The 26,350-nt window shown below is 40.3% G+C and overlaps 2 protein-coding genes across 7 annotated transcripts; both read left to right on the top strand.

The window, feature by feature from the left end:
• The first annotated feature begins 497 nt into the window (after nucleotides 1-497).
• LOC121742018 (katanin p80 WD40 repeat-containing subunit B1 homolog KTN80.2-like) lies at nucleotides 498-8,024 on the top strand. Of its 2 annotated transcripts, XM_042135028.1 has the most exons (18): nucleotides 498-788; nucleotides 1,351-1,481; nucleotides 2,077-2,194; nucleotides 2,507-2,733; nucleotides 2,823-2,925; nucleotides 3,021-3,091; nucleotides 3,714-3,788; nucleotides 3,868-4,011; nucleotides 4,121-4,298; nucleotides 4,396-5,031; nucleotides 5,596-5,652; nucleotides 5,730-5,869; nucleotides 6,326-6,451; nucleotides 6,724-6,798; nucleotides 6,912-7,024; nucleotides 7,216-7,332; nucleotides 7,453-7,521; nucleotides 7,616-8,024. In XM_042135028.1, exons 1-18 carry the CDS (start codon nucleotides 764-766, stop codon nucleotides 7,674-7,676), a joined length of 2,466 nt encoding a protein of 821 aa, XP_041990962.1. In that variant the 5' UTR covers nucleotides 498-763; the 3' UTR covers nucleotides 7,677-8,024. The 2 variants fall into 2 exon arrangements, with proteins under 2 accessions (XP_041990962.1, XP_041990963.1); XM_042135029.1 differs by lacking the exon at nucleotides 5,596-5,652.
• Nucleotides 8,025-21,727: 13,703 nt separating this feature from the next.
• Nucleotides 21,728-26,298, top strand: LOC121811474. Of its 5 annotated transcripts, none has more exons than XM_042212342.1 (16): nucleotides 21,728-21,830; nucleotides 22,063-22,155; nucleotides 22,300-22,419; nucleotides 22,603-22,638; nucleotides 22,745-22,849; nucleotides 23,048-23,131; nucleotides 23,216-23,334; nucleotides 23,827-23,928; nucleotides 24,304-24,420; nucleotides 24,497-24,562; nucleotides 24,760-24,826; nucleotides 25,098-25,151; nucleotides 25,454-25,543; nucleotides 25,728-25,754; nucleotides 25,879-25,905; nucleotides 25,980-26,298. In XM_042212342.1, exons 3-16 carry the CDS (start codon nucleotides 22,330-22,332, stop codon nucleotides 26,121-26,123), a joined length of 1,128 nt encoding a protein of 375 aa, XP_042068276.1. In that variant the 5' UTR covers nucleotides 21,728-21,830; nucleotides 22,063-22,155; nucleotides 22,300-22,329; the 3' UTR covers nucleotides 26,124-26,298. The 5 variants fall into 5 exon arrangements, with proteins under 5 accessions (XP_042068276.1, XP_042068274.1, XP_042068275.1 ...); XM_042212340.1 differs by lacking the exon at nucleotides 21,728-21,830 and adding an exon at nucleotides 21,912-21,969; XM_042212341.1 differs by lacking the exon at nucleotides 21,728-21,830 and having other exon boundaries at nucleotides 21,992-22,155.
• Nucleotides 26,299-26,350: the final 52 nt, after the last annotated feature.

Here is a 26,350-nt window from a genome sequence, read left to right as displayed (position 1 = left end):
AATAAAAATATGTATTAGTTAGGTAATTTTGACGAATTATACTAGAAATAATAAGTAGAGCGCTTCCATTCATGTAATGATGTATGTGTGTGTGGCAATGAGGCGATATATGTTTGGAATAAGGAGACGTGTGTATCATAGTTAAATGTCATTTAAATATAAAGAAAGTACAAATATATCCTGGCCACTATTGTTTGCCTTTCATTTTAGTGGTTAGCATGTCTACACAAATCAACAAAAATTCTCGTCCCATAAAATAAATAAATATGAAACGAAGACATGTTTCTCAGTACAAAGATTTGGTAATCATACCTGTCGCGGTAAAAAAAGCTCACTCGATTCTTACAGCAGTAGAAGGACACAGTAAAAAGAATTTACAGTATTTACCGAACATGTCGGTGAAAATAAAGAAATCGTAAATTGCTATATTTATACGACCGTATAAATTACTTCTATTGTTTTAAATAAATTATTAAAATAATAATAATTGATTCTGCTTGGTCTCCACTATTGAAATCTCTCCTCCTCTCCTCTGCTCTGAAAATTTTCTTTTTCTGCTTCCCCCTTTTCCGGTTACCGTTCTATAAATCTATCCTTATCTTTGTCTCTAGATTTTGTCGTCTATACGCACAACTATTAGCATCTGTATAGTTGTAAGCTGTAAGCTCTTTTTCTCTGTCTCTGCAACTTGATCGGTTTATCGGCGGGGAGCCGGCGCTGGAGGCGAAATTCTGAGCACCGGACTTTGGAGTTGGAGTAGAAAATGGAGAAACGCGGATATAAGCTGCGTATCCTTTTGAATCTTCATTTTTCTTGGTCTACATTTGTTTGTATGCGGATTTGGATGCGCATGTCGGTGGAGCTGAATGCGAGGTTATGGAATCTTAGGTTAGGGTTTCAATTAGCGATTTAGTGATCTGAGTTGATTCGGCATTGTTTTTTTTTTTTGGTTCAAGGCGATTAAGTTAAGAGAGACTAGTCGAGAACATGACCAAGGAGTTGAAAGCTTACTCAGTTGTTACTGTGGTCTTCATTATTATAATTAATTATAATCTCTCCTGCTATAATATTATTTTCGTTTTCGCTTATTTTCTGGAATTGAATCAAAATTCTGAATTTTGTAATTTCAATATTAATTTGGATGTGATTTGGGAGGGATAGCTAGATTGAGAATTCATTGGATATGACTTGAGTAACCTATATTTTCTGGATTTTATTTTGGTGGATCCGGTATGAACCAACTATGAAGTATAATAATTCTTTCAACTTGCTTTTGAGGTGTTTAAGTGATGAGTTGCATCTATAATTTTCATGTGGTATATTGTCCTTTCTTGACTGTATATAATCTAGAGGAATTTGTTGCACACGCTGGGAATGTAAATTGTTTGAGCTTTGGGAAAAAGAATTGCCGCGTATTTATTACAGGTGGAGATGATCAGAAAGTGAATCTTTGGTCTGTTGGCAAACCGACATCTCTAATGGTTAGTTAACATATGGCACTAACTGATTTGGCGATATTCTAGACACGTGTTTCATGAAAATTCGCCTAATGAACGCTGCGACTCCGTTTTTTCCCAATTGAGACTGAGTTATTTTCCTAATATATGCCAGCTTTATACTTCTCTGTATGTATTCAAGTAAATGCACTAGTTTGATGATTAGAGGAAACTGAGATTCCTCGATAAATGACACAGGTAGCTTATTCCCAGTTTACCTGCGGGTATGTAATTTTGGCAGCCACTTTTGCAGCAGTACTTGGGAGTGCCATAAACATAAGTTTGCATTGACAGAGCAGCATGCTTGTTTCTAGCTCCAGAATCACTCTTGCCTGCTATTTTAATTAGTTGCATTGTTTTTTTTATGATGTTATAATTTCTGTTATGATGGTATTTGAGTGGCAGATGTAATATGTTCTCTGTATATCTTGCTATAGATTCAATTGACAATTATGATATCCTTAAAAAGGCAAACTGCTGCATCTCCTAAAACTAGTTTTTCTTCTTCTTGGGAATATACTGCTTAAACTCTCATACTCTTTTTAGTTTAACTCATTATGCCTACCTGTTGATGATGCAGAGCCTGTGTGGTCACACTAGTCCGGTTGAGTCTGCAGCCTTTGATTCAGCGGAAGTTTTAGTGGTAGCTGGATCGTCTTCGGGGGCCATAAAATTGTGGGATCTGGAAGAAACTAAAAGTTAGTGTACACTTTTTGTGATGTCCTATGCAATTTGGATTTGAAACTGAAACAGTTCTAATTTTTAAGTTAGTTTCATAGCCAGACTTTTCAATATGGAATTTGATGACTGAGTACTGACTATACATTTGTATGTCATTAAGTGGGATTTAGTATTTGTTGCTTATAGAGTTGAGTGCTGCTGTATGTTAAATTGGACATTTTATTTCACTGTTTGATGTATGTAAACTGTCTGTGTTTGGTCTGCCCCATGCTTATGAATTAATCCAGTGTGGTATCACTCTTGATGTGGTTTGTGATCTTAAAATGTAGTGGTTCGCACTCTTACCGGGCACAGATCCTATTGTACTGCCGTTGAGTTTCACCCATTTGGTGAGTTTTTTGCATCTGGTTCCATGGATACTAATCTGAAGATATGGGATATTAGAAAGAAAGGGTGCATCCACACATATAAGGGGCATACTCGAGGGATTAGTACAATAAGATTCACTCCCGATGGCCGCTGGGTAGTGTCTGGTGGATTCGATAATGTTGTAAAGGTATTGCTTTGAGGATTTTTGGAAAGTGAAATTTAGAGAATAATTCTAATTTGTGTTGTTTGGTTCTAAAACCAATTTCTACTGTAAAGGTGTGGGACCTGACTGCTGGAAAGCTTTTGCATGATTTCAAGTTTCATGAAGGACATATTCGTACAATAGAATTCCATCCGCTTGAGTTTCTTTTAGCAACAGGTACAGATATACCTATGATTTTCTTTAGCTGCCAATGTTCTGTTTCATACTTCTTTATTTTAAGTAGTGGAGTAACATAATAATTATAAATCCAGGTTCAGCAGACAAAACAGTGAAATTCTGGGATCTGGAAACATTTGAGATGATTGGATCTGCCAGGCGTGAGGTAGTTAAACTTGTCCTCATTATTTTGTTCACAGCAAAGAATGTTTAAATCTGCCTGTTAGCAATGTTCTCTTCCCATCACAATAAAGTAGAAACAAGAAAGATGAATAAAATGAATTTATAATAACCACGAGCTTGCGCCTTGCTGTACTGCTATCTGGCCCAGATACCAGAACGCCATAGATATTGGGATATACAAAAAAAATAGTACAGTAGTTGTTATTCTCTCTCCACTTTAACTATTTATTATCATTTTTCCAAAACGAGTGCAAAAAAAATGGATCAAATAACGTGGGACGGAGGGACTAATAAATAGTTAAAGTGGACTCTCTTACTTTACTTTTTCTCCACTTCAACTACTTATACTTTCCCAAAACATGCGCGAAAAGAAGCGCCTCACTTAGCGAGGGACGGGGGGGGGGGTATTAATCTTCTCTTGTCATGTTTCTGTTTTACTATTCTGTATCTAGTGTCCAGAATTTGGAAGAAAAATAAAAAGAAGTTGAAACCAAGTTTGTTTTCTGATATACTACAAGTTACTTATGTGATCATTTCTATCTGAACATAGTTCTGAAAAATGTTAGTTATATCATGCATGGTCAATTTGTTTCATCTTCCCTCAGGCTGCAGGAGTGAGATCTATTGCATTTCACCCTGATGGTAGAACACTTTTTTGTGGACTTGATGATAGCTTAAAGGTATGGTTTTGGCTCATTCATTATTGACTTGTTCTTTTAGAAAAACAATCGTTAAGATGGTATTTCTCTTCAACTGCAGGTTTACTCGTGGGAGCCTGTAGTTTGCCATGATTCAGTTGATATGGGATGGTCAACACTTGGCGATCTTTGCATCGATGATGGGAAACTTTTAGGCGGTGCATATCATGAAAATACGGTTGCAGTTTGGATAGCAGATGTTTCGGTATTTGCCAGTTATTTCTATTATTTAGTTGTCTTTAATCTCCTGTTTGTATATTTAGAACCCCAATATTTCATTCCATAACAATAATGAAATGCCACTTGTGCATCAGCTTGTGGAGCCTTATGGTACAAGATTTGCTCAAGAGCAGTATGACCACTCTGAGCTGAAACATGAGAGTGAGGTAAGTCCTTTGGAGAAGGAAGAAAGCCGTGTAAAGTCAAAGTCCAATCTTAAGTCTACAGTGCCAGATAGCGAGTCTAAGGACATCAAAACTATTTATGTTGACCGTAAGTTTTATTATGTGTTTGTGTACTCTCTCCATCCATCAGGAACTCTCTTAACTTATTGGCAATAAAGTCAATGGTTGACCCTTTTAAGCTGCAGGTGTGAATTCCATCAGTTCCAAGACAGCTGAAACAGTTGAAGTTCCTAAGGTTGTACAGACATCTGATTCCAGTCAAATCAGCAAAATTGGAGTGCAGAAGCCGAATCCTAGAGCAAGTTCGCCTCCATCAGATTCCATGGAAATCAGCAACGTTAAGATTCAGAAGCACAGTCCACCAGAAACTTTGCCTCCATCTGAACCCAAGAAAATCAGCACTATTGGAACCCAGAAGCGTGGTCCTGCAGCTAGCTTGTCAGCAAAAGTTAATGTGCCGTCCGTTAATAGATCTATTATCATGCCAAGCATAATACCCCGAGATAACACTGGAAAAGATTCAATTGGGTCTAGAAGGGAATCCATTGGGTTGGCTAAGGCCAGCAGTGGCATGAATTCTAGATCATCTCACGCACGGAGGCAGTCAAGCAGTAGGTTAGATATGGAAAGAATGTCAGTGGCCATTGAATCTCTGCCCTCTGATAATGTGAGAAAACCTGTTGTTAGTAGAAAGGATCTAAATATTCGTAATAGGCTGTTCCCTGATGCAAATTCGAAGGACTTTTCTGAGGGGAAAGAATCAAATAATGATACTGTTGTCGAAAAGCCTGACAGAACTTCGCTGCCAGCCACCACATCAAGTATGTAGAGTTCTTCATTCTATTTCTTTATATGCTCTCATCCATGCCTCCTTAAGACTGTTATCATTCTATTATTACAGCCCATAAATCTATTTGTATTGCAATATGTGCATCTGGTGTTATGGGGAAACTTGACCCGTGTCTCTCCATATGCTGGTAAAGTCAAAGAAGAGAACTTAATTTTAATCAGTCCGCTTGCTTCAAGGGGAGTACAAAGATTACAAAAGTAACACATGCTACAAGTTTCCACTTCTATGCCATTTGTACAGCTGTATTTATAGATTTTGGTTCCAGTTAGAAACAATCATAATTTAAAACTTATTCTCAGATAGTGTGTGTGATAAATCAGAGCTCTGATATCTGCTGCATCTTTCTTAACATAGTTATCTGCTTACGGTAACATTGTCAGCCCTATTTTAGCACATCGACTAAGTTAGGATGTTGGTTTCCTGTCATGCTTATAGTTTTTCAATCTCCAGCAACTAATTATTGTGTAGTGAAGTACTTCTATTCGGACTTTGGCGATTTGTAATCCTCAGCTCAAATTTGTTTTGATTTATTTAGGTGATCAGGCTCTCGATTCCTGCAAAGGGGCGAGTTCCATTAAAGTTATCAATGGAGGTTGCTATTTAAATTACTACTTCTCGGAAAAGATAATAGCATAATCTTTTACTTATATTTGTACTATCCACTGACAGTGGCAGTTGTGCATGGAAGGACACGAAGTTTGGTTGAGAGGTTTGAGGGAAAGGAAAAAATTGATGTGGATGACATTTGCACCCCTGATAGGACTTGTGGTGGTGCTGCTATCGAGCCTGCGGAAACTCCCTCCCCCCAGGTAAAATTGTCTCCTTTCTGTGGATCTTATGTAACCCGAATGGTAAATTTTAGGCGATTTTTACTTTTATCTCTGAAAGATGTGGCGTGTTCTGGATATTTAGAGCAAGTTCTACATTTAAAGTCCTGTAATACACTGACAGTGGTTAGAGACGCGCAGTATCAGTTTATAATGAATGAGCAACAGAAATTTACCACGTCATAATTCTTCATAAAGTTTTAACCACTGATTCAGTATACTCTTCTTGTATTAAAATCTTTAACTGAGCAACTTATAACCTCAAAATTCTTAGTGTTCTTTACTTTGACAGTAAATTTTTAGTTCCAAGCTTTTTTGCTTTTACTTGTGTTTGCTCCCTGATATGGCAGACTCAAGCATAAACTAGGGGATTTTATCTTGTCCTTGATAATGCTGTTTAAAAATTTATATTAGACTAATGATTTCCCTATGTTGCAGATTACTGACCCGAAAATTGACGTGAGAGTGCAACCTACTTTGGATGATAATATTGTCCTCGAGAATCTTATGCAGAGTCATGATGTACTATTGAGCACATTTCGGTCAAGGCTGACAAAGCTGCAGGTAGTTCTGAAAATAATCCTTAATGTATAACTCCACTCAAATTCACTATTTTGTTGCTTGCTGTTTATTATTTGTTGGGATCGCGAGTTCTCTTAGTAAGCAGCTTATCCTAGGGGTTGCCAATGTTTCAGTGGTTATACTATGTTTCTTCTTGTTCTTCTTTTTGCATGATATTATCACTATCCTCTTTGTATTTTTCTATTTAAGCCCCTTCAGTACATGTTTTCCTGGGCTGAGCTTTCTCATTGAGTACTGTAATTTCCCTGCTGCAGGTGGTTCGACATTTTTGGGAAAGGAATGATGTTAAGGGTGCTATAAATGCTTTGAAGAGACTGCCTGACCATTCGGTCAGTTCTTTATTTTCATTTAGAGGAATTATGAGGATATTTGTTGCTGCAGTGCAAACTAATTTCAGTGTTGTTTGTGCTTTTTTTTTCTGAAAATTATATTACTCGTGCAGGTCCAGGCAGATGTAGTTGGTGTTCTGATTGAGAGAATGGAGGTTATTACATTGGAACTATTTTCAAGCTTGCTTCCTGTGCTTTTAGGATTATTGGAAAGCAAAGCAGAAAGGTAACTTTTATATGCAACATTGGTCAATATTTTTCTCTACTGGCAAGGAGAATGAAAGACCCGACCCTGCTGGAGTTTCTATAACCAAATTTATCATATATGGAGCAGCGAATGTTGACTTAGTTAGAAGGTCATCTTCTGCAGTGAAATTTCTCTTTTGGTAGAAAACCCATAACCATGTTCATTTGTAGGCATGCTAGTCTCTCGTTGGAAATGCTTTTAAAGCTTGTAGCAGTCTTTGGCACAGTAGTTCGTACCACAGTTTCAGCACGTCGTTCGGTCGGCGTTGATCTTCAAGCAGAGGAGAGGTAGCGTAGCCTATTTTATTTTTTCTTAGATTCTCCTCATATTATCACACTCATCCCATTATTAATCAAATTGGATTAAGTTGTACTGGATTGCTTAGCTATTGATGTCTCTGCTTGCAGACTTGAATGTTGCAGACAGTGCTCATCGCATCTGCAGAATGTACAGAACATGCTTCCAGAACTTGTGAAGTGAGTATCCCAGTCTTGAACTTGTGGTCTCTACAGTTTGTTATAGTTTGTGTCGTTGATTTAGCATAACTGGTTGTCTATCTCTTTGGTGTAGGAGAGGGGGTGTCCTAGCAAGATATGCACAACAACTGAACCTGGTTCTTCAACAAACATAGTGTATATTCAGTTGGAAGAAGGAACAGAATAATTGTAGTTAGGTCGTTTGTCCATTCACAAGAATTCTTGGATATACATGGGGCCTTTTTGCAGTGAGCTGTGGCAGATTTAGTGCTTTTACTTCACTTTGTCGAGCTCCTCTGTAATTATGTGCAGTGGTATATATCAAATATATGAGCTGTAAGCTATAGATGGTAAATGAGATCAGAATCTATAGCTTGCTAGTCAGAATTCAATGATTATTCAGTTTTGGACATATTGTAACTCCCAACTATTTCTGATTATAAGGATGATAAAATATTAGTGGGGTTGAGTTCTTATTTATTTTTGAAAAAATTGATATTTTATTATATTGTACATATACACACAACAGAAGTTTAGTAAGTAATTGTTTTTTTTAATCATATCTGGACACCATCATAGAAGTCTCAAGTTTTAAGGGTTGTGTGCTGGTGATGCAAATAGATCATGCTTGATTAACAGGTAAAGAAGACCTATAAAGTGGCATTATCAGTATTTAACACTCAGCATTTCGTTTCTATTCAAATCTTGAGCTATGTTTTTTAGTCTTGTGTTTTTGATAAAAAAAAACACTAGGCAAAGACATCATAATTATATTGGGAGGAGGTTTGAATCCAATCAAAGAGCTCTCTCAATGTTCCTTTATTTTATGAATGACATGTTAAAATAATTAATGCGTCCCCCTTAAGTTTGACACAATACCCTATTTTAGTCATATCAAAATATAAAAAGAAAGAAAGGTATTTATGAATTATGAGTATGATAGTATAGAAATACTACCATTTTTGGTTTTAAAATATCCTCACATAATTTACATGAATCATACGTATTAAATTGTAAATTCTTACAATAATGTAAATTACACCGTCGCAAGAATTTACAAATTTGTCAATTTTGTGCAAATTGTATAGCAATGTAATTTAAACAATTACAAGAATTGTCGATTTTATGAAAAACTTGGAAATATTGTAAATACAAATCATATTCATTTTTTAATAGTAATAACTAATAAGAGCAGAGAAGTCAGTTTGATTAGTACTTATCTCATTGTCGGATATTTTTATTGTAGGTGGCTGATTTTATTGGGTGATTAGTTTTCAAAATTTTGGTAGTGATCCATCGTTTGATAGTAAGAATAAACAATAAATCCAGCCCGCAGGGGCGTAGCGCAGTTAGCAACGGAGGGGCAGATCTGGGTTCGAATCCCACTGCTATCGTATAGTTGCTTCCATCTCTCAGGCACAAGTGTGAGGCCTTGGGAGATGGGCTTCTGGCAGCCAGTGGGTTAGGGCCTCCCCCTTAACAGACTACTGCGTACCCTGATTGAACCCCCTCACATGATGTCGGGCCGGAGTGTGGGGGCCGCTAAGGCGACGGAATCGCCTTTTTTGCTGCAATAAACAATAAATCCATTATATTTGAGGTTGTTCAACACCATTATTTTTACTTTTTAGGGACTTACTTTTGGTGGTTGTAATGCATTAGTGTCGTAACCGACAAAACGATTAATTACATGTCCTTGTTATGCGATTGAAACGTAACTCACGCCATGTTTGTTAACAATCTTAATAGTTTGCTCATTTGTACTTCAAAATATTTAATTTATGGGACCACAAATATAGTTTGAACTTTGAACATTTTTATGGTTTTTTTTTACTTCTAATCCGCGTATGATAGTGAAACCACATTCCACTCAAAATAATTATATTATCATAGTTACTAGTACTAAAATAAAGACCTTTAATCAAACATTATAGTATGATAAATAATTGAAGTTGCTTTAAGTTTATCCATACCACGTGCCTTTAAGAGGGAACATCGAGATTGTGAGATGTAATTTAGTTCGATACTTGTGGAAACCTTTCACTTTAGTGCCGCTAGCAGCTAACAACAGCTGTTTGCACGTTTGTACCACTATTTTAATAGAGGTGGCAAATCGTGCGTGTCGGGTCGTTATCGTGTCGACACGATAACGACACGAACACGATAACAACAAACACGAACACGACCCGTTAAGAAAACCTCAAACACGAACACGACATGAAACCCTCAGACACGAACACGACATGAACACGACACGAACCCATTAACGACACGAACCAATTCGGGTCAACACGACACGATAACAACACGTACACGAGATGACACGATAACGACTCGATAACAACACGACCTGATAACGGTTAAACCTATTAAAAATGAAAATAATAAGAATTAATAATATTAAAATATTATTTGTTAACGGATAACACGAACACGACACGAACACGACACGAACACGTATTGTTAACGGATAACACGAACCCGACACGAACACGACACGAAATTTTCGTGTCCTTAACGGGTCGACCCGATAAGGACACGAACCCAATAAGCTCTGACCCAAACCCATTATTTTCGTGCCGGTTCGTGTCGTGTCAAAAATTGCCAGCCCTAATTTTAATTGCTATAAATTCAAAGAAACATTAAGCACTACACTAATTTATTAAAGTATTTTCAACATAACATTAAATTAAAATATACACTAAAACGATCCACATGTTTGCCGCTACAATTTATATTGCTAGGTCATATGTTGATATAATATACTACGACTATAATTTTAAAATAATAGTACTGGTACTAGTATCCTATTGCATTTTGGTGACGTAATCTAACCTTGTACAGCTACCTAATTGGCAATTAAATTCAATTATTCAACGTTGATTATTAGATTCATGTAAACATTGTTGAGTAACCTATGGCTTGCTTTTGGGTTAGTATCGTATCTAATCTTACCTTTATTTAATTGCTGGTATTAAGAATGGCCGCCTAAATCGCTGAATTTCAGATTTTCTATATATTTTAATGTAGGCTTGTCGATCTAAAGATCACTAAACATTTACCATAATTTTTTAAAAATATATTATAGATATAAACATTTTTTTATTAATAACACGGATGCAAACATATGTACATTTGTGAATACCCTATTCAAATAGCCTGAGTTACGATTTCAATAACAAAAACATGCAAAGCTAATAGTGTGTTTTCTAATATGCAGAGAGCTTAAATAAAAAATAATACCATTACATGGAATCAATTACTAATATATAAAACATATATGCCATATAGTGAATTATAAGTAAGCAATTCATTTTCTTTTTTTATACACAATTCATGAATATAAATTTATAAATAACAACTTAATTTTGGGAAATTTGTATGTTACAAAATGCTAAAACAAGATTTAATCCCAAATATAAGCAATGCAATTAAGTTAATCGAACTAATAAGCTATGCTTGAAAGATTTGCCAAATCTAGTTACTTTTCATCCATTTTAGTCAAGAAATCTGCTACACAAATAATTCTGGTTCATCTTATTTTGGCAGAATCAAACCTTCAATCAGAAAAAGTTGTGATTTTAGAGATCGGTAGTTAGGCATCCGTTGTCACTATACCATCCCTTAACCGTCCCTTAAACTATTGTTTGAGGGGCCCACAGTCCTTTTTTACTTCATCCCTTAACCGTCCCTTAAATTACTATTCATTCAATTTCATTTTTTTTATTTTTTTTTTCAACAAATTCAATTAAAAAAATACACTTCATTAAAAATAAAATAACATTACAACATAAAATTCATAAAAAAACATAAATTAATAATTTCCTAAAACATAAAAATACATAATTTAATAATTTCCTCCGCTAAAGTTTGCTCAAATGTGCTCAATTAGATCCTCTTAGAGTTGGGTGTGGACGCTAGAGTCGCGTGTCCTTGCACGAATAGATAACCGGTCTTGTATAGACGGATGCGCTCCACTTCGAGGCGGACTACGTGCGGTTGAGCTTCCGGGGATTCGGGGTCAAACCAATTTCCCGCCTCGGGTCCTTCGTCTTGGACAATCATGTTGTGCAAGATTATGCACGTATACATGATGTCGACCATGCTCTCCATGAACCACGAACGAGCCGGAGCTTTGATGATGTTGAAGCTCGCTTGGAGAACCCCGAATGCCCTCTCCACATCCTTGCGAGCAGCCTTCTGCTTCTGCGCAAAAAGAGCCTGCTTTGGGTTCGCAGGCCAGCTGCACGTCTTCACGAAGGTCGGCCACTTCGGGTAGATGTCGTCGGCGAGATAGTACCCCATTTTATACAGTCGGTTGTTGGTGACAAAGTTGATGGCCGGCGCTTTACCATCCAAAACTTCGGTAAAGAGGTCGGACTGGTGGAGCACGTTTACGTGGTTGTTCGATCCGGGGACCCCGAAGTACGCGTGCCAGATCCAAAGCCGGTAGTCGGCAACGGCCTCGAGTACAACGGTTGGGTGGGTGCCTTTGTGACCGCTCGTGTAGGACCCCCCTCCATGCCACCGGGCAATTCTTCCATTGCCATTGCATGCAATCGACACTGCCAAGCATCCCGGGGAATCCGTGCACTTGTTCGTGCAGGTTGAGGAGGAACTGGCAATCGGTCGTGCTTGGCATCTGGAGAAATTCGTCGGTGAAGGTTGCCCGGACGCCTTTGCAGAATTTGAGCAAGCACGTGCGCCCAGTGGTGTCTCCGATGTGGAGGTATTCGTCGAACATGTCGGCCGTTTGTCCAGTCGCAAGCTGACGGATTGCTGCAGTACATTTCTGCAGCGTCGTGTGGCTAGGACGGTCGACCGCGTCGAACCCTTCTCGGAAGAACTCTTCCCGGGCCGCCAAAGTATTCGCGATGTGGAGAAATAACGGTTTCCCCATGCGGAAACGGCGACGGAAGTATGTATCTCCCCAAACCGGGTTATCGCAGAAGTAGTCGCGTACTAACCTTGCGGCGGCTTCCTCCCGGCTACGATTGATGTACGTCCGGGAGCGTCGTTGGGGCGGCGCGGCTTCCTCCGCCTCCCGGCGTCGATCTTCTTCAAGTGATTGTTCCATTATTTGACGCATTTGCTCAAAAGGATCCATTAGTTTGAGTTGATTTGAGATGGAAATTGGAGTGGATATAGAGAGGAATAGATGTGTGTGTGTGAGAAATGAGTATGAAATAGGAGTATTTATAGAGTAAAGCAATTAAAAAAAATAAAAAAAATTAAAAACGGCTAAAAAAAAGGTAACATTACCGTTTGAATTTTTTTATATTTAAATGCAATTTTTTTTAAAAAAATTGAATTATTGCGTCAGCGTGACGAAACCCACTCGCGGGCCAGCGAGTGGGCGTCACGCATGGCCTGGGAGCTCGCCACGTCGCCTCCGCGTGTGGCGAGACGTCGCGTCCCGCGTCGCTGAGTGACGGGCTAAGGGACGGTACGGGGACGGGCTGGGGACGGAACACTCTGCTGCAACGCGTCCCGCCACGGTTCCGTCCTCCCTTTGACGGAACGCGTAGTGGATGCTCTTAGTAGTGAGCATAAATTATAATTAAGCATCAAATTATAGTCCTATTTGGTGGGTAGCTCTAATAAAAGCGTGGCGATCGACTATTCAAGTTCAGTTCGTGGATTCGTACTTCTGCAAAATCCAAAGCTCAGAATTTGTTTTCTAAACTCCACTTCTCACTCACGCAGGAGCTTGGATTATTCTATTACTCCATTTTACTTCTTAGATGTACACATTGATACGAGCGCAGGATTTGAAGTTAGCTTGATTTCAGCTTGGAACTGAATCCCGTGCGTAACAAGTTTTCTCGGATTGGAAGAATCGTGAGCGAGATAGGTTTGAGTTTTGTTCTTGTTAATTTTCTTCTTTTCGAGTGACGAGGGGTTTTGGTATGGTTTTAGATTGTTGCGCAATATAGACATGGGGTAGAAGAGACAATCGAACATTATACACTTGATCCAGTCTTTGGAATTTCGTTTGGGAATACGTGTAGTTTGAATTGTTGTTGTTGTTGTTTGCGTCTCTTGGAAGTTAGCAACTACACTAATATGATTATGTTCATCTGAACAAGCTGCACTGGTTTTTATTTTAATATGTTTTTGCCCAATTAAATGTTATGGTATTTCCTAATATTAGTGATTAAAGGAAAGTGGAATATGTTAATGTTCAATCAATGGTCATGCAGAATGGGGGAGTGCAAGCAAGAGATAGATAAGTGATGGAGTACGTACTAAACAAATACTAAACAAGCCCAACAGCAGTAAAGCCCAAGAAAGAGTATCAGTTCGGCATGGCTAAAGAGTATCAGTCCGGCATGACTCAAGAGTTCAGTTCGGCACAACCACAGAGTTCGGCTCCAGCCTACAGCTCGGTAAAAGCCAACCAATCAAACTCTGCTCTCTGGTCGGCATCAAGCTCTACTCTCAGATCGGCAAAAGCTGCTCGGCAATAATTCAGCAGTCCGGTCTCAGTATTCGACCGAACTAGGAAATAGTGGACTCATGCAAGATTTCCACCTCCGCTACACCGACGATCTATTTAGTGGTGTCAAGCAGTCATTAACTCATGCAGGATAGTGGACCCATGCAAGGTCGCCACGACCTCCACGACATCCACTACCTAATAAATGCTGCATGCCACGATCTTGGTTCAATGTATAAATAGAACCTAGGTCAGATAGATAAAGGTCTTCTGTTAACTTCTGTTAAGCTCGCTAGAGAGAAAATAGCAAATAGCAAGTCTGTATTGTTAGCTGTAGAAAACAGATCAAGCAATACAACTCTGCCCTCTTTTCTTCCCGTGGACGTAGATTTACCTCAGTAAATCGAACCACGTAAATCTCTGTGTGTTGATCTTCCTTTATTTTTACGAGCATTCATCACCATCAAAAATTCGCCGCTTCATCACTGGCGCCGTCTGTGGGAAACAGAGAACCAAATTTGTGATAAAGCGAATTTTTGACCCTTTTTCCACCCCAAAAAAAAAAAAATGCATACCAGATCACATACCACCCGTAATACCGTTCGCGATAACCGTGAGGAAGCTAGTCCAGCTCGCAGGTCTGAAAAACGGCCTCGGGAGACATCTACCTCCGGTTCTCACGAAGGAGGAACAAGCCACTCCAGGAGTCATCGCACCGAGTCTTCCCAGCAGCCCGATTTAAATGAAGCTGTCAAGCTGTTCTTGGCCGAGAAGCAGGAGGAGTTCTTAACCTTCCTGCAGAAGAGCCAACAGCCGGAGAAGACAACGGCGGATTCTCCCTCCTCATCCAGACATGAAAGTCACTACCGCAGTAGTGACGTGTCTTCCAGGAGAAAGAATCCTCAACCCCGACATGTTCCAGTTCCTCCTCGGTACCGGAACCACAGGAGAACTCCATCTCCTCCGTACCGAAGAGATGTCGGGTTCGCCATGTACGGAGCATTAAAGACTCCGTTCTCGGACGACATCACCCGAACTCCTTTGCCGCGGAACTACCGGACACCGTCAATGACTTATGACGGGCTAGAGGATCCTCATGACTTCTTGGGACGCTATCAATATAATATGGCGAACCAGGGTCTCAATGAGGTCCATATGTGCAAACTGTTCCCCGAGCTGCTCATCGGGAACGCCAGAAGGTGGTTCGACAGCCTTCCTCAAGGCAGCATTAGATCCTACCGAGATCTAATGGATGCTTTCCACAGGAGGTTCTTTCAGAAAGCAGAAGCCCGGATCACTTCGGCTCAGCTGCTTTCTATACGTCAAGGTCGCGACGAAAAGATCAGCGACTTCCTGACGAGATTCCATAAAGAATGCCTACAAGTAGATAATCTCAATGATCTACTTGTCATTTCGGCATTCCAAAATGGAATCCTGCCCGGAGCTCTCTACAGAAAGCTCGTGGAGTGCGGTCCGCAAACAGCTCAAGAAATGTGGGACATTGCGGACCAGTTTTCCCGTGCGGATGAGGCAGACCGTCGAAAACGGTCTTTAGACAGCTCATCCCGAGGAGACGAAAAGAAGCCCGATCATAGCGATCAGAGGCTTCCTCGCCGAACTCCTTTTGAAAGAATTCAAAGGGCACCGGTACAAGGCAGATTGGGACCACGTCTCAACCCCGAGAAGCCGCCCGCTCAGTTCGTACCGCTGAACAAGTCAAGAGCGGAAATTTTCGAACTACATTCCGATATGTTCGAGAGACCAAAGCGGATGACGAAATCAGCCGTGCGGCGACCTCAGGATCAATATTGCTCCTTCCATCAGGCCCACGGACACGATACCGAGGAGTGCCGAGATTTGGCTGCAGATATTGATGTTCTTGTGAAAACAGGAACATTAAAAAAATACCAAAGCAAGCAGCTGAAAAAGAACAAAAGACAGAGAGGTGCGAACTGCAATCCTCAGGATCCGAAAAGGCATGAGGATCCCGAAGACGACGACGAGCCGCAATATGATGGAGTAATCCTGACTATTGATGCTCTCCCTGCCGGGAAGACTAAGTCGTCCCTAAAAGCAGAACGCAGAGGTTCCAATCAAGAGGAGCCAACACATAAAAGGCTGAAGAAAGACGAAGTGATTACATTTTCAGATGCCGATCCCGTCCCAGCCATCTCTCCTCACCAAGACGCAATTGTCATTCAAGCCGGAGTGGCAAACAAACTGATCCACAGAGTATTTGTGGATACAGGAGCGTCAGTCAGCATTCTTTTTAAAGAATGTTTCGATAAAATGGAAGTGGATCCAGCTCGACTCAGTCCGGCTCCGCTTCCTCTGAAAAGTTTCGCCCAGGAGGACACCCGCCCTGAAGGTATTATCAGCCTTCCGATTACGGTGGGAAAAGCGCCTACAAGCTCCAATACGATAATCGAGTTCTTTGTGGTGAAAGCTCGGTCCCCGTACAACATCATCCTGGGGAGAGACTGGCTCAACACAGTTCGGGCCGTTTGCTCTACTTATCACCTCACCATCAAGATCCCTACTAAAGGAGGGATAGCGGTCATCCGAGGTGACCAAAAGAGAGCAAAGGAATGTCTACAAATTGCGCTTAGAAGTGCCGAGCAGTCAGATCGGCACCACCAAGCATAGCAATCACAGCAGCCGGAGTCAGAGGTGATGACCGAAGCCATACCGAAGCCGAACTCGATGACAGTTCAGCTGTACGAAGACGATCCATCCAGAACGGTTAAGATCGGCTTCGCGGGAACACCTCTACTTCGGGAAAAAACCATCCAGCTCCTCAAGGAGTATAAAGACGTCTTTGCATGGTCTCCGTTGGACATGACCGGAGTGCCCCCCGAGGTAATCACTCATCGGTTAAATATTGATCCTTCGGTCCGGCCGATAAAACAGAAGCAAAGACTCTTTGCGGCAGAACGAAGTCAAGTCATCCATGACGAAGTCCGTCAATTATTGAAGGCGGATGTGTTATTCGAAGTGAAGTATCCTTCGTGGGTGGCCAATCCTGTCATGATCAAGAAAAAGGAAGGAGGATGGCGGATGTGCATAGATTTCACCGATTTAAACAAGCACTGTCCTAAAGATTGCTATCCCCTTCCGAATATAGATAAAAAAGTAGAAGCTTTGATCGGCTTCGAAATTTTCTGTTTTCTTGATTTATATAAAGGATATCACCAAGTATTGATGGATGAGAGCGACGCTCCGAAAACAGCTTTCATTACCGATTTCGGCATTTTCGCTTATAAAAAGATGCCATTCGGTTTAAAGAATGCCGGAGCAACTTATCAAAGGATGGTAGACAAGCTTTTTCGGCACCTAATCGGAAAGCAGGTTGAAGTGTATGTTGACGATATAGTCGTCAAAAGCAAAAGCACTTCGGAGTACGAGCTCAACCTCAAGTCCACTCTCAACGTGCTCAAGAAAGCCAACCTCAAACTTAATCCCCAAAAGTGTACCTTTTTGGTAGATTCGGGAAAGTTTCTGGGTTGTTGGGTTTCAAAGGACGGACTCAAGGCAAACCCCTCAAAAGTTCAAGTCGTTCAGAACATGGCAATGCCGAAGTCCATACATGACGTGCAAAGGCTAACCGGATGTCTAGCCGCACTGAATCGATTCCTTTCCCAAGCAACCGAAAAGCAACTGCCGTTCTTCAAGGTGTTGAAAAAGGCACCAAAGTTCGAGTGGGGAGCCGAGCAGAAAAAGGCCTTTGACGAGCTCAAAAGTTATCTAGCCGAGCTTCCTATTCTCTCTGCTCCAACCGAAGCCGAAGTAATATTCTTATACTTAGCGGCATCAGATCAAACCATCAGCGCGGTGCTTGTACGAGAAGAAGGCCTAAAGCAGTTTCCCATCTACTTTACAAGCCGAGCATTAAGAGGTCCAGAAACAAGGTATCAACCTCTGGAAAAAATTGCTCTGGCGTTAGTAAATGCAGCAAGGAGACTGCGGCCATACTTCTATGCTCACAAGGTATGCGTCTTAACCGATCTGCCTCTTCGGCAAGTTTTGACCAAGCCAGAAGCATCAGGCAGAATCGCCAAATGGGCCATAGAGCTGGGAGAACACTCAATCGAGTACCTACCTCGGAAAGCCATCAAGGGACAAGCCTTGGCAGATTTTCTTACAGAAGCCAAGTTCGATCAAGCAATCCCTGTCATTGCCGAACAGAAAAAGTCTGCCAATGCCGAACTAGCACAGCCCTTGGAATCCGAAGTAGAGCCGCCAGACTGCTGGAGCGGATTCACAGATGGAGCTTCAAACAAGATGGGAAGTGGAGCTGGTATTTTACTCGTCGCTCCCGACGGACACGAGGTAACCTACTCACTTCGGTTCCTATTCCCCACTACTAATAATGAAGCCGAGTACGAAGCCCTCCTGGTCGGACTCCAGTTAGCGCAAAGTCTGCTCGTCAAATCTCTCAAAGTCCATTGTGATTCACAAGTCATAGTAAATCACATGTTGGGTACAAGTGAAGCTCGTGACGAGAGAATGAAGAAGTATTTGGACAAAGCGCAAAGCATCAGCCGAAGTTTCTCCTATTTTCGGATAATCCGCATTCCCAGAGCAGAAAATAGCCGAGCAGATACCTTAAGTAAGTTGGCCTCAGATCCGAGCTCAAAGGCGGAAGAATTAATGCATCGAAGCATTGATGAAGCCGAGGTACATTCAGTATCCAGCTCGCCGAACTGGATGACGCCGATCTTGCAGTATCTGGATCAAGGACAATTGCCCGAGGATAAGAGAGAAGCTCGGAAGATCACGTGCCGAGCACTTCGGTACGAACTTCATGAAGGAGTCCTCTTTAGAAAGTCTTACCTCCAGCCGTTATTGCGGTGCGTAGGGCCAGAAGAGACAGACTACATCCTCAGAGAAGTTCATGAAGGATCGTGCGGCAGCCACATCGGAGCTAGAGCTTTAGCTAAAAAAGTTCTAAGATGGGGATATTATTGGCCAACCTTGGTACAAGAAGCAATGCAGCTCGTCAAGACCTGCCCGAAGTGCCAAATCCATGCAAATATCCCAAGGATGCCGCAAACCGATCTATCCACTATGCAGAGCCCTTGGCCTTTCATGCAATGGGGCATAGACATAGTGGGACCACTTCCTCAAGCTCCTCGGCAAATGAAATTCCTAATCGTTGCCGTGGACTACTTTACGAAGTGGGTGGAAGCTGAACCATTAGCTACGATAACGAGCTCGAAGGCATTGGATTTCGTCTGGAAGAACATAGTGTGCCGATTTGGCATACCCCACATCCTCATCTCGGATAACGGGACTCAGTTCACCGACAAGACGTTCAAGAATTGGTGCCAAGAGCTGAATATTCAACAGCGGTTCACTTCGGTCTCTCATCCACAAGCAAACGGACAAACGGAGGTAACAAATCGTATCCTGGTGAAAGGGTTAAAAGCTCGGTTAGAACAAGCCAAAGGACAATGGGTAGAAAATCTCCCTCAAGTCCTATGGTCCTACCGAACTACACCCACAACCTCCAACGGTGAAACTCCGTACAGCCTTGTGTACGGCACTGAAGCCGTAATTCCGGTGGAGATCGGCGTACCCAGTCCCCGAACTCTAAATTTCTCCTCAGAAATGAATGACGACGGACTGAGAGCTGAGCTAGATCTTGCCGAAGAAAGAAGAGAATTGGCATGCATAAAAGCAGCCAAGTACAAGGAGCAAGTAGCCCGGTATTACAACCAAAGGGTGAAGAAGCTGCAATTTCAAGTGGGAGATCTCGTCCTGAGAAACAACGAAGTAAGCCGAGCAGAAAAGCTGGGCAAGCTCGAACCCACATGGGAAGGTCCGTATCGGGTATCAGAAGTCCTCGGCAAAGGGTCTTACAAATTGGCTCACATGTCAGGAGAACAGGTACCCCGAACATGGCACATTTCCAACCTCAAGAAGTTTCATTTGTAAGAGACAGTCCGGTCAGTCAGTCTTGAGTCCTGTCCGGTCAATGTGCTTTATTTGGTTTGCTTGATCTTTGTTTCTCTATGTGCTTTTTATTTGTCTCTGTGCGTTTTGTCTGTGAGTTTTGTCTGTCTCTGTGTGTGTCGTCTCTTACAAATGTTACTGAGGTATCTTGTTCTTCGAAGGCTGATCCCCTTCTTAGAACATATACAAGCACACGATTGTGAGTCAAAGCTTCTACAGAAGATACAAGACCACAATTCAGCTTAAACAAGCAGTTCGTCTGAAACGAGCTGCAACAAGCCAACGATTGTGAGTCAAAGCTTCTACAGAAGATACAAGACCACAATTCAGCTTAAACAAGCAGTTCGTCTGAAACGAGCTGCAATAAGCAAACGATTGTGAAGTCCAAGCTTCTAAAGAGGATACAAGACCACAATTCAGCTTAAGAATCAAGCACTTCGTCTGAAACGAACTGCAACAAAAGTCTGATTCTCGCGATAAAACTTGCCTGAATTAGGACTAGGGAAAGTCCGATCCACGCGATAAAACTCGCCGAATTAGGACAAGGGAAAGTCCGATCCCCAAATTAGGACAACGGAAAGTTCGATCCGAGCGATAAAACTCGCCAAATTAGGACACAAACCAAGTCCGGTCAAAGAAGAGTTCACTTCATCAGACCGAGGACAAACATCAACTTACCCCGTACCTTTATCCAGAATGCCGAAGTGATTCACTTCACTTTTCGGGGGGGGTAGTGATGGAGTACGTACTAAACAAATACTAAACAAGCCCAACAGCAGTAAAGCCCAAGAAAGAGTATCAGTTCGGCATGGCTAAAGAGTATCAGTCCGGCATGACTCAAGAGTTCAGTTCGGCACAACCACAGAGTTCGGCTCCAGCCTACAGCTCGGTAAAAGCCAACCAATCAAACTCTGCTCTCTGGTCGGCATCAAGCTCTACTCTCAGATCGGCAAAAGCTGCTCGGCAATAATTCAGCAGTCCGGTCTCAGTATTCGACCGAACTAGGAAATAGTGGACTCATGCAAGATTTCCACCTCCGCTACACCGACGATCTATTTAGTGGTGTCAAGCAGTCATTAACTCATGCAGGATAGTGGACCCATGCAAGGTCGCCACGACCTCCACGACATCCACTACCTAATAAATGCTGCATGCCACGATCTTGGTTCAATGTATAAATAGAACCTAGGTCAGATAGATAAAGGTCTTCTGTTAACTTCTGTTAAGCTCGCTAGAGAGAAAATAGCAAATAGCAAGTCTGTATTGTTAGCTGTAGAAAACAGATCAAGCAATACAACTCTGCCCTCTTTTCTTCCCGTGGACGTAGATTTACCTCAGTAAATCGAACCACGTAAATCTCTGTGTGTTGATCTTCCTTTATTTTTACGAGCATTCATCACCATCAAAAATTCGCCGCTTCATCAATAAGTTTCACAGCCGTGCAACATAAGCTTGCTATACTTGTGACGTTGTGTTGGAAAATCTAGAAATGTAATTTCTTGATTCTTCCGGATAATTTTATCTTTGTGATATCTAATACACAAGTTTTTCATCTCTACACATGCAAGGACTTGTGTGAACGAGATGGAAGTGCACATCTCATATGATCTACGTTTCCACTATTTTTTTCTTATGCATTGAGCTGCAGTTGAAAAAATGTGGATGGGGGCAGTAATGATTTTGGGAAGTTAACATAGTTTCTGGTTTTTTACCATTCAGTCAGTAAGAGAATAGTGCCTCGTATAGGTATGTTCTCAGAACGCCATGCTGTGCTAGTGGTGTATATGAGTTTTTGGCCAGCCACTTTTATCAGTTAATATCTTTTAAGTGGAAGGGTTAGTTGGCCTCCATTCTTAGTCACTTTGTGTTCTTTTCAAGTATTATGAGGAATTTGACCCAAGGAGTGACTAAAAAGGTTATTTCAATTGAACAATGTGTTAGTTTGTAACTACTTGCTGTCCCAATTTTTTTTCCAGATTTATACCTCCAGAGATAGGTGATAATTAATAGGAGTAACATTCAAACCATATCACGCATATGATTGACGAAATAAAGTAAATCATTAAGTTACAATTCAATGCTATGTTAGTTACTAGATGGCCACTGTTGTAACTTTGTAAGCTTTTGTTTGATATGAATTGATGCAGTTCTAGGAGGACAATGAAAATCCATAGTTGTCTATGAAGGCACCCAAGTCATGGAGGTGGCTGATGAAGACATAAAATTTCTTAGTTGACCCGGTATTAGTCATGTTCTCTAACTTTTGAACCAAAGCATCCGCATGGAATTTACAGTTTTATTTTATTTCTTTAGCATATTTAATTGCTCTCCAACTCGGAGTTAGAACAATAGCATTTTTAAAGCTAAAAAGGCTTGACTTTCAGGTATAACTGCAGAGAGTACTTGGAGTTAAGATGAAACAACTTCCATTCATGGGAGTTGTCTGTACAGTGATGTTGTTTATTATATACAGGACAACAATTTTTCAGTATCAACAAGCAGAGGTATGTTAAGAGAGATGCTGAAGAGTTTGATTGCATTCATACTTTACTAACCTTGATATATTGGATTTCAAGGAGATTTTGGATATGCCTTTTTTTTTACTGCCATGATGATTGATTACTAATTTCTCTTGAAGTCCTTGTCCATGACAAAATTTTCCACTTTTTTTGCTTCATGTGCTTCAGATGGATCAAAAACTGGATTCTTTTTATACATTGAAGGTATCCTTCTAGTAAAGAAGCTTGTTTGTCAATTACTTCTCCACATAGTATAGCCATTTAATAGGTATTTCTATTTGCTTAAGGTGAAATTAATGGTTTGGTCTAGGACTCAGGTGTGGGTACCATGGAGAAATTGCCTCGTGGTATAATTGAAGCAGGATCAGACCTGGAGTTAAAGCCTCTATGGACAAGCAGCAGTGCCAATTCAAAGGTCATTTTTAACATTTATTAGAGACAGTCCATGTGGCGATTTTTCATCTTCATCAGAGTTAGCTTATTATTAGTGATTTATGGTTTTTGTTTGTACATTACTGTAAAAATTCACTTATACCCACTGCTTCGAATGGATTATGATGACTGTATCAAAAAACATAAACACTAATTCCTACGTATTCCACTGAATTTTCAGGACCGTGCTCAGCGCTCTGCAAATTTGCTAGCAATGCCTGTTGGAATCAAGCAGAAGAAAAATGTTGATACTGTTGTGCGAAAGGTACAACTTCTGTTGATATCAACAACATTTGACGATCTATCTTAGTAAGTACTCATATTCACTGATGAACTCTCTTGTCTTCAGTTTCTTTCAGAAAACTTCACAATTGTGTTGTTTCACTATGATGGAAACTTGGATGGATGGTGGGACTTGCGTTGGAGCAAGCAAGCTACACATATAGTTGCTCTCAACCAAACAAAATGGTAAGCCTTCTGTCCGTCCTTTCTTGCCCAAGTGCCGAATTTAAAAATTTCACAAAAATAGGCTATGCGAATATTCAACCATCTATCAGCAAACGACTACCGAAATTTGGAGACAACAAATATCAGCAGAGAAACTAATTAGTTTGGTTCATTGTTCAAGCATGATATCGGGTTACTCTAGCTGTAGTAAAAAGCTATGACAGATGTCTCATTCAGTGTTGCAAAAATAAATATAATAAGTTATTTGCTCCTCAATCTAGATTGTAAATGAGTTGAAATATTGACTTGTATAAATCAGGTGCTGAATGTTTGACATGGTGGATTCCTTTCTATTTCTTTTACCTTTAGTTTGATGGACGTGAAAGGAAAAAGGGTAATGCAATGGGACTCACCTTATGCTAGTTAGGACTATGACTATCCCAGTTTGGTTTGCAATATGAGATGTTCAACTACTCTATACTCTATAGCTTACTTATTTCCTTTCACATTCAGGTGGTTTGCCAAACGTTTTTTACATCCAGCTATTGTGTCCATCTATGATTACATATTCCTGTGGGATGAAGATTTGGGGGTGAAGAATTTTCACCCTGGAAGGTACCGTTTCAATACTAAAAAGCTGTATTGCTTAGATAGTTTTTTTTTCTGTTGATGTCATTATATCCTAAGATATTTGTTTAACCAATAAATGTATGTATATGTGGAATTATGGATATTCCCTTATATTTCTTGACGCATTACTGAAATTTGGGAGGGATGTATGTGCTAGTCATGTTGATGACCCGGAAAAAAAACATTTTTTGTTGTTGTTGCAAAAGATCGTGGAAGTTGCCCAATACTTTGAACATCGTTAAGTGATAGGATTTGAAGCCTGAACTCACCTCTGGAAGAAGACACGCATGCCAGAAAGTTCAAATAATTATCATTCTTGGTTCTCAAAATACCTTGTATAAGTCATTCTCCTCTGAACAGGTATCTGGACATTGTAAAATCAGAAGGACTTGAAATATCTCAGCCAGCTTTGGACCCAAATTCTACTGGCATACATCATCGGATCACTATAAGAAACCGAATGAGTACATTTCATAGGTATAGTTATGTGAAAAGTCTATGTAATTTGACTCTGTATTCCCTGTATGGTGCTAATGCATTATAATTTAAGCAGAAGGGTCTATGACGCCAGAGGTAGTATTAAGTGCTCAGATGATAGTGAAGGGCCTCCATGCAGTGGGTAAATTTTGTCACTCTCTAATTCATTGTTTTATCTTTTATTTTGATACACAGTCGGTTTCTCAAGCAGCTTGTTCCTCCTGTTGTCTGTCCACATCCTTAGTTTTCTTTTAGTCTTGATGAACTTGCCACCCACCAAGAACTTTGGTACAATTTTACAATCTATTTATAACATATTAATCACTTTTGCATAAGCAGCTTTGTAGAAGGCATGGCTCCTGTGTTTTCGAGATCAGCATGGCATTGTGCCTGGCACTTGATTCAGGTACCTAAAAGTATGTGTTTTTCTTAAAATTTCATTTCCTTGAGTTACCACTTAGTACTAAATTTGAAATTTATAAAGTCAAATATTTTCTGAATCATGAAGATGTAAGTGTATTAAACTAGCAAATATATGTAGCACACTGTACACATGGTTTGAAGTTGTCAGTATATTGATCCTTAGTTCCTCACTTTGTGACTGCACTAAATCTGGAAAAAGTTTGCTATTGCTATCTCATTGACGTGGATCATGCTACACTTTTTTTTCATTTCAGAATGATCTTGTTCATGGATGGGGAATGGACATTAAACTTGGCTATTGTGCACAGGTAACACTAGTTCTATTTCTATTTTGTCAAAAAAGATAAAAAAGAAGCTACTCCAATATACTAGAGTCCATTCTGAGAGTTGGTTAGTCTATGGTCTTATCTGCTAAGCTGCTAGATGCCTAGAATTTGTTTGTCTACATTTTTGTTGATGCTGCTATCGGAGTTTTATGTTTTGCACTCTGCAGTGATGTTTGGACCCCAATTTAGATAACAAGAAAATAAAAAATTGTATAAAAATTGGTACAACGCTTTTGCTTGCGTATTTATGGTTTGTCTTCTTGTATACATCTACACCTTTCAAGGGGGATCGCACAAAAAAGATAGGAGTTGTTGACAGTGAATATGTAGTTCATCAGAGCATACAAACATTGGGTGGTGCATCTGCTAGAAAGGTGATTTACTATTCTCTTGGATCACAACTTCAGTATATGCTAGATTTCTTTTTTACTTATCTGTGTTGATTTCCTCTGCACGTCTTCTAGTACTACAGTATAAGAAAGTATGCCGATATGATAACATCTAAATAGCATATTTTCAATGCAAATAATACAATGATATTCTTTATCTACTATGTAGGCTGTGAATTCTGAAGTGACTACAAAGGTACACCTCTGCTGTTTAATTTCATCGTGCCTATCCTCTTCTCCTACAGCATCTATTTGTTACCAGTTTAAAAACTAATGGCAACTTCTCTCCCTGCTTTTCTTTCGATCTTTCCATCTCGCAGAAGCATGGTGTTGATGTTAGATTAGAGGTGAGCTCCCATATTCGAACTAGTATTTCATTTGAAACTGCCTCTCCATTGATCTTGGAAATATGGTGTTTCAGATACGGAAGCAATCTTCGATGGAGCTTCAAAAATTCAAGGAACGATGGGACCGAGCTGTTAGGGAAGACAGAAACTGGGTTGACCCGTTTTCCTCAATCCAAAGACGCAGATATTGGGGCTATTACAGACGTGCCAAAGTTTAAATAGCCTAAAATTGATATCTGCAATTTTAGTAAGTTAGCGGATCAAACCTATAATGTTTACTTTTTGGTTCCTTTTCTTTTATCCAGTCAAGATTGGGTCTATACCTGCAGCTGATCATATGAAAATGGAAAGAAATATTGATGAAAGTGAAAAAAAAAGTGATTTGCAATTTAATTGGTTTTGTAGTTATGTAGGGATACCAAGCAAAATTAGCTGGACTTGTTTT

This window comes from Salvia splendens, chromosome 7, assembly GCF_004379255.2.
Source record: "Salvia splendens isolate huo1 chromosome 7, SspV2, whole genome shotgun sequence".
NCBI classification, from domain to species: domain Eukaryota; kingdom Viridiplantae; phylum Streptophyta; class Magnoliopsida; order Lamiales; family Lamiaceae; genus Salvia; species Salvia splendens.
This window is presented reverse-complemented; position numbering and strand designations above follow the sequence as displayed.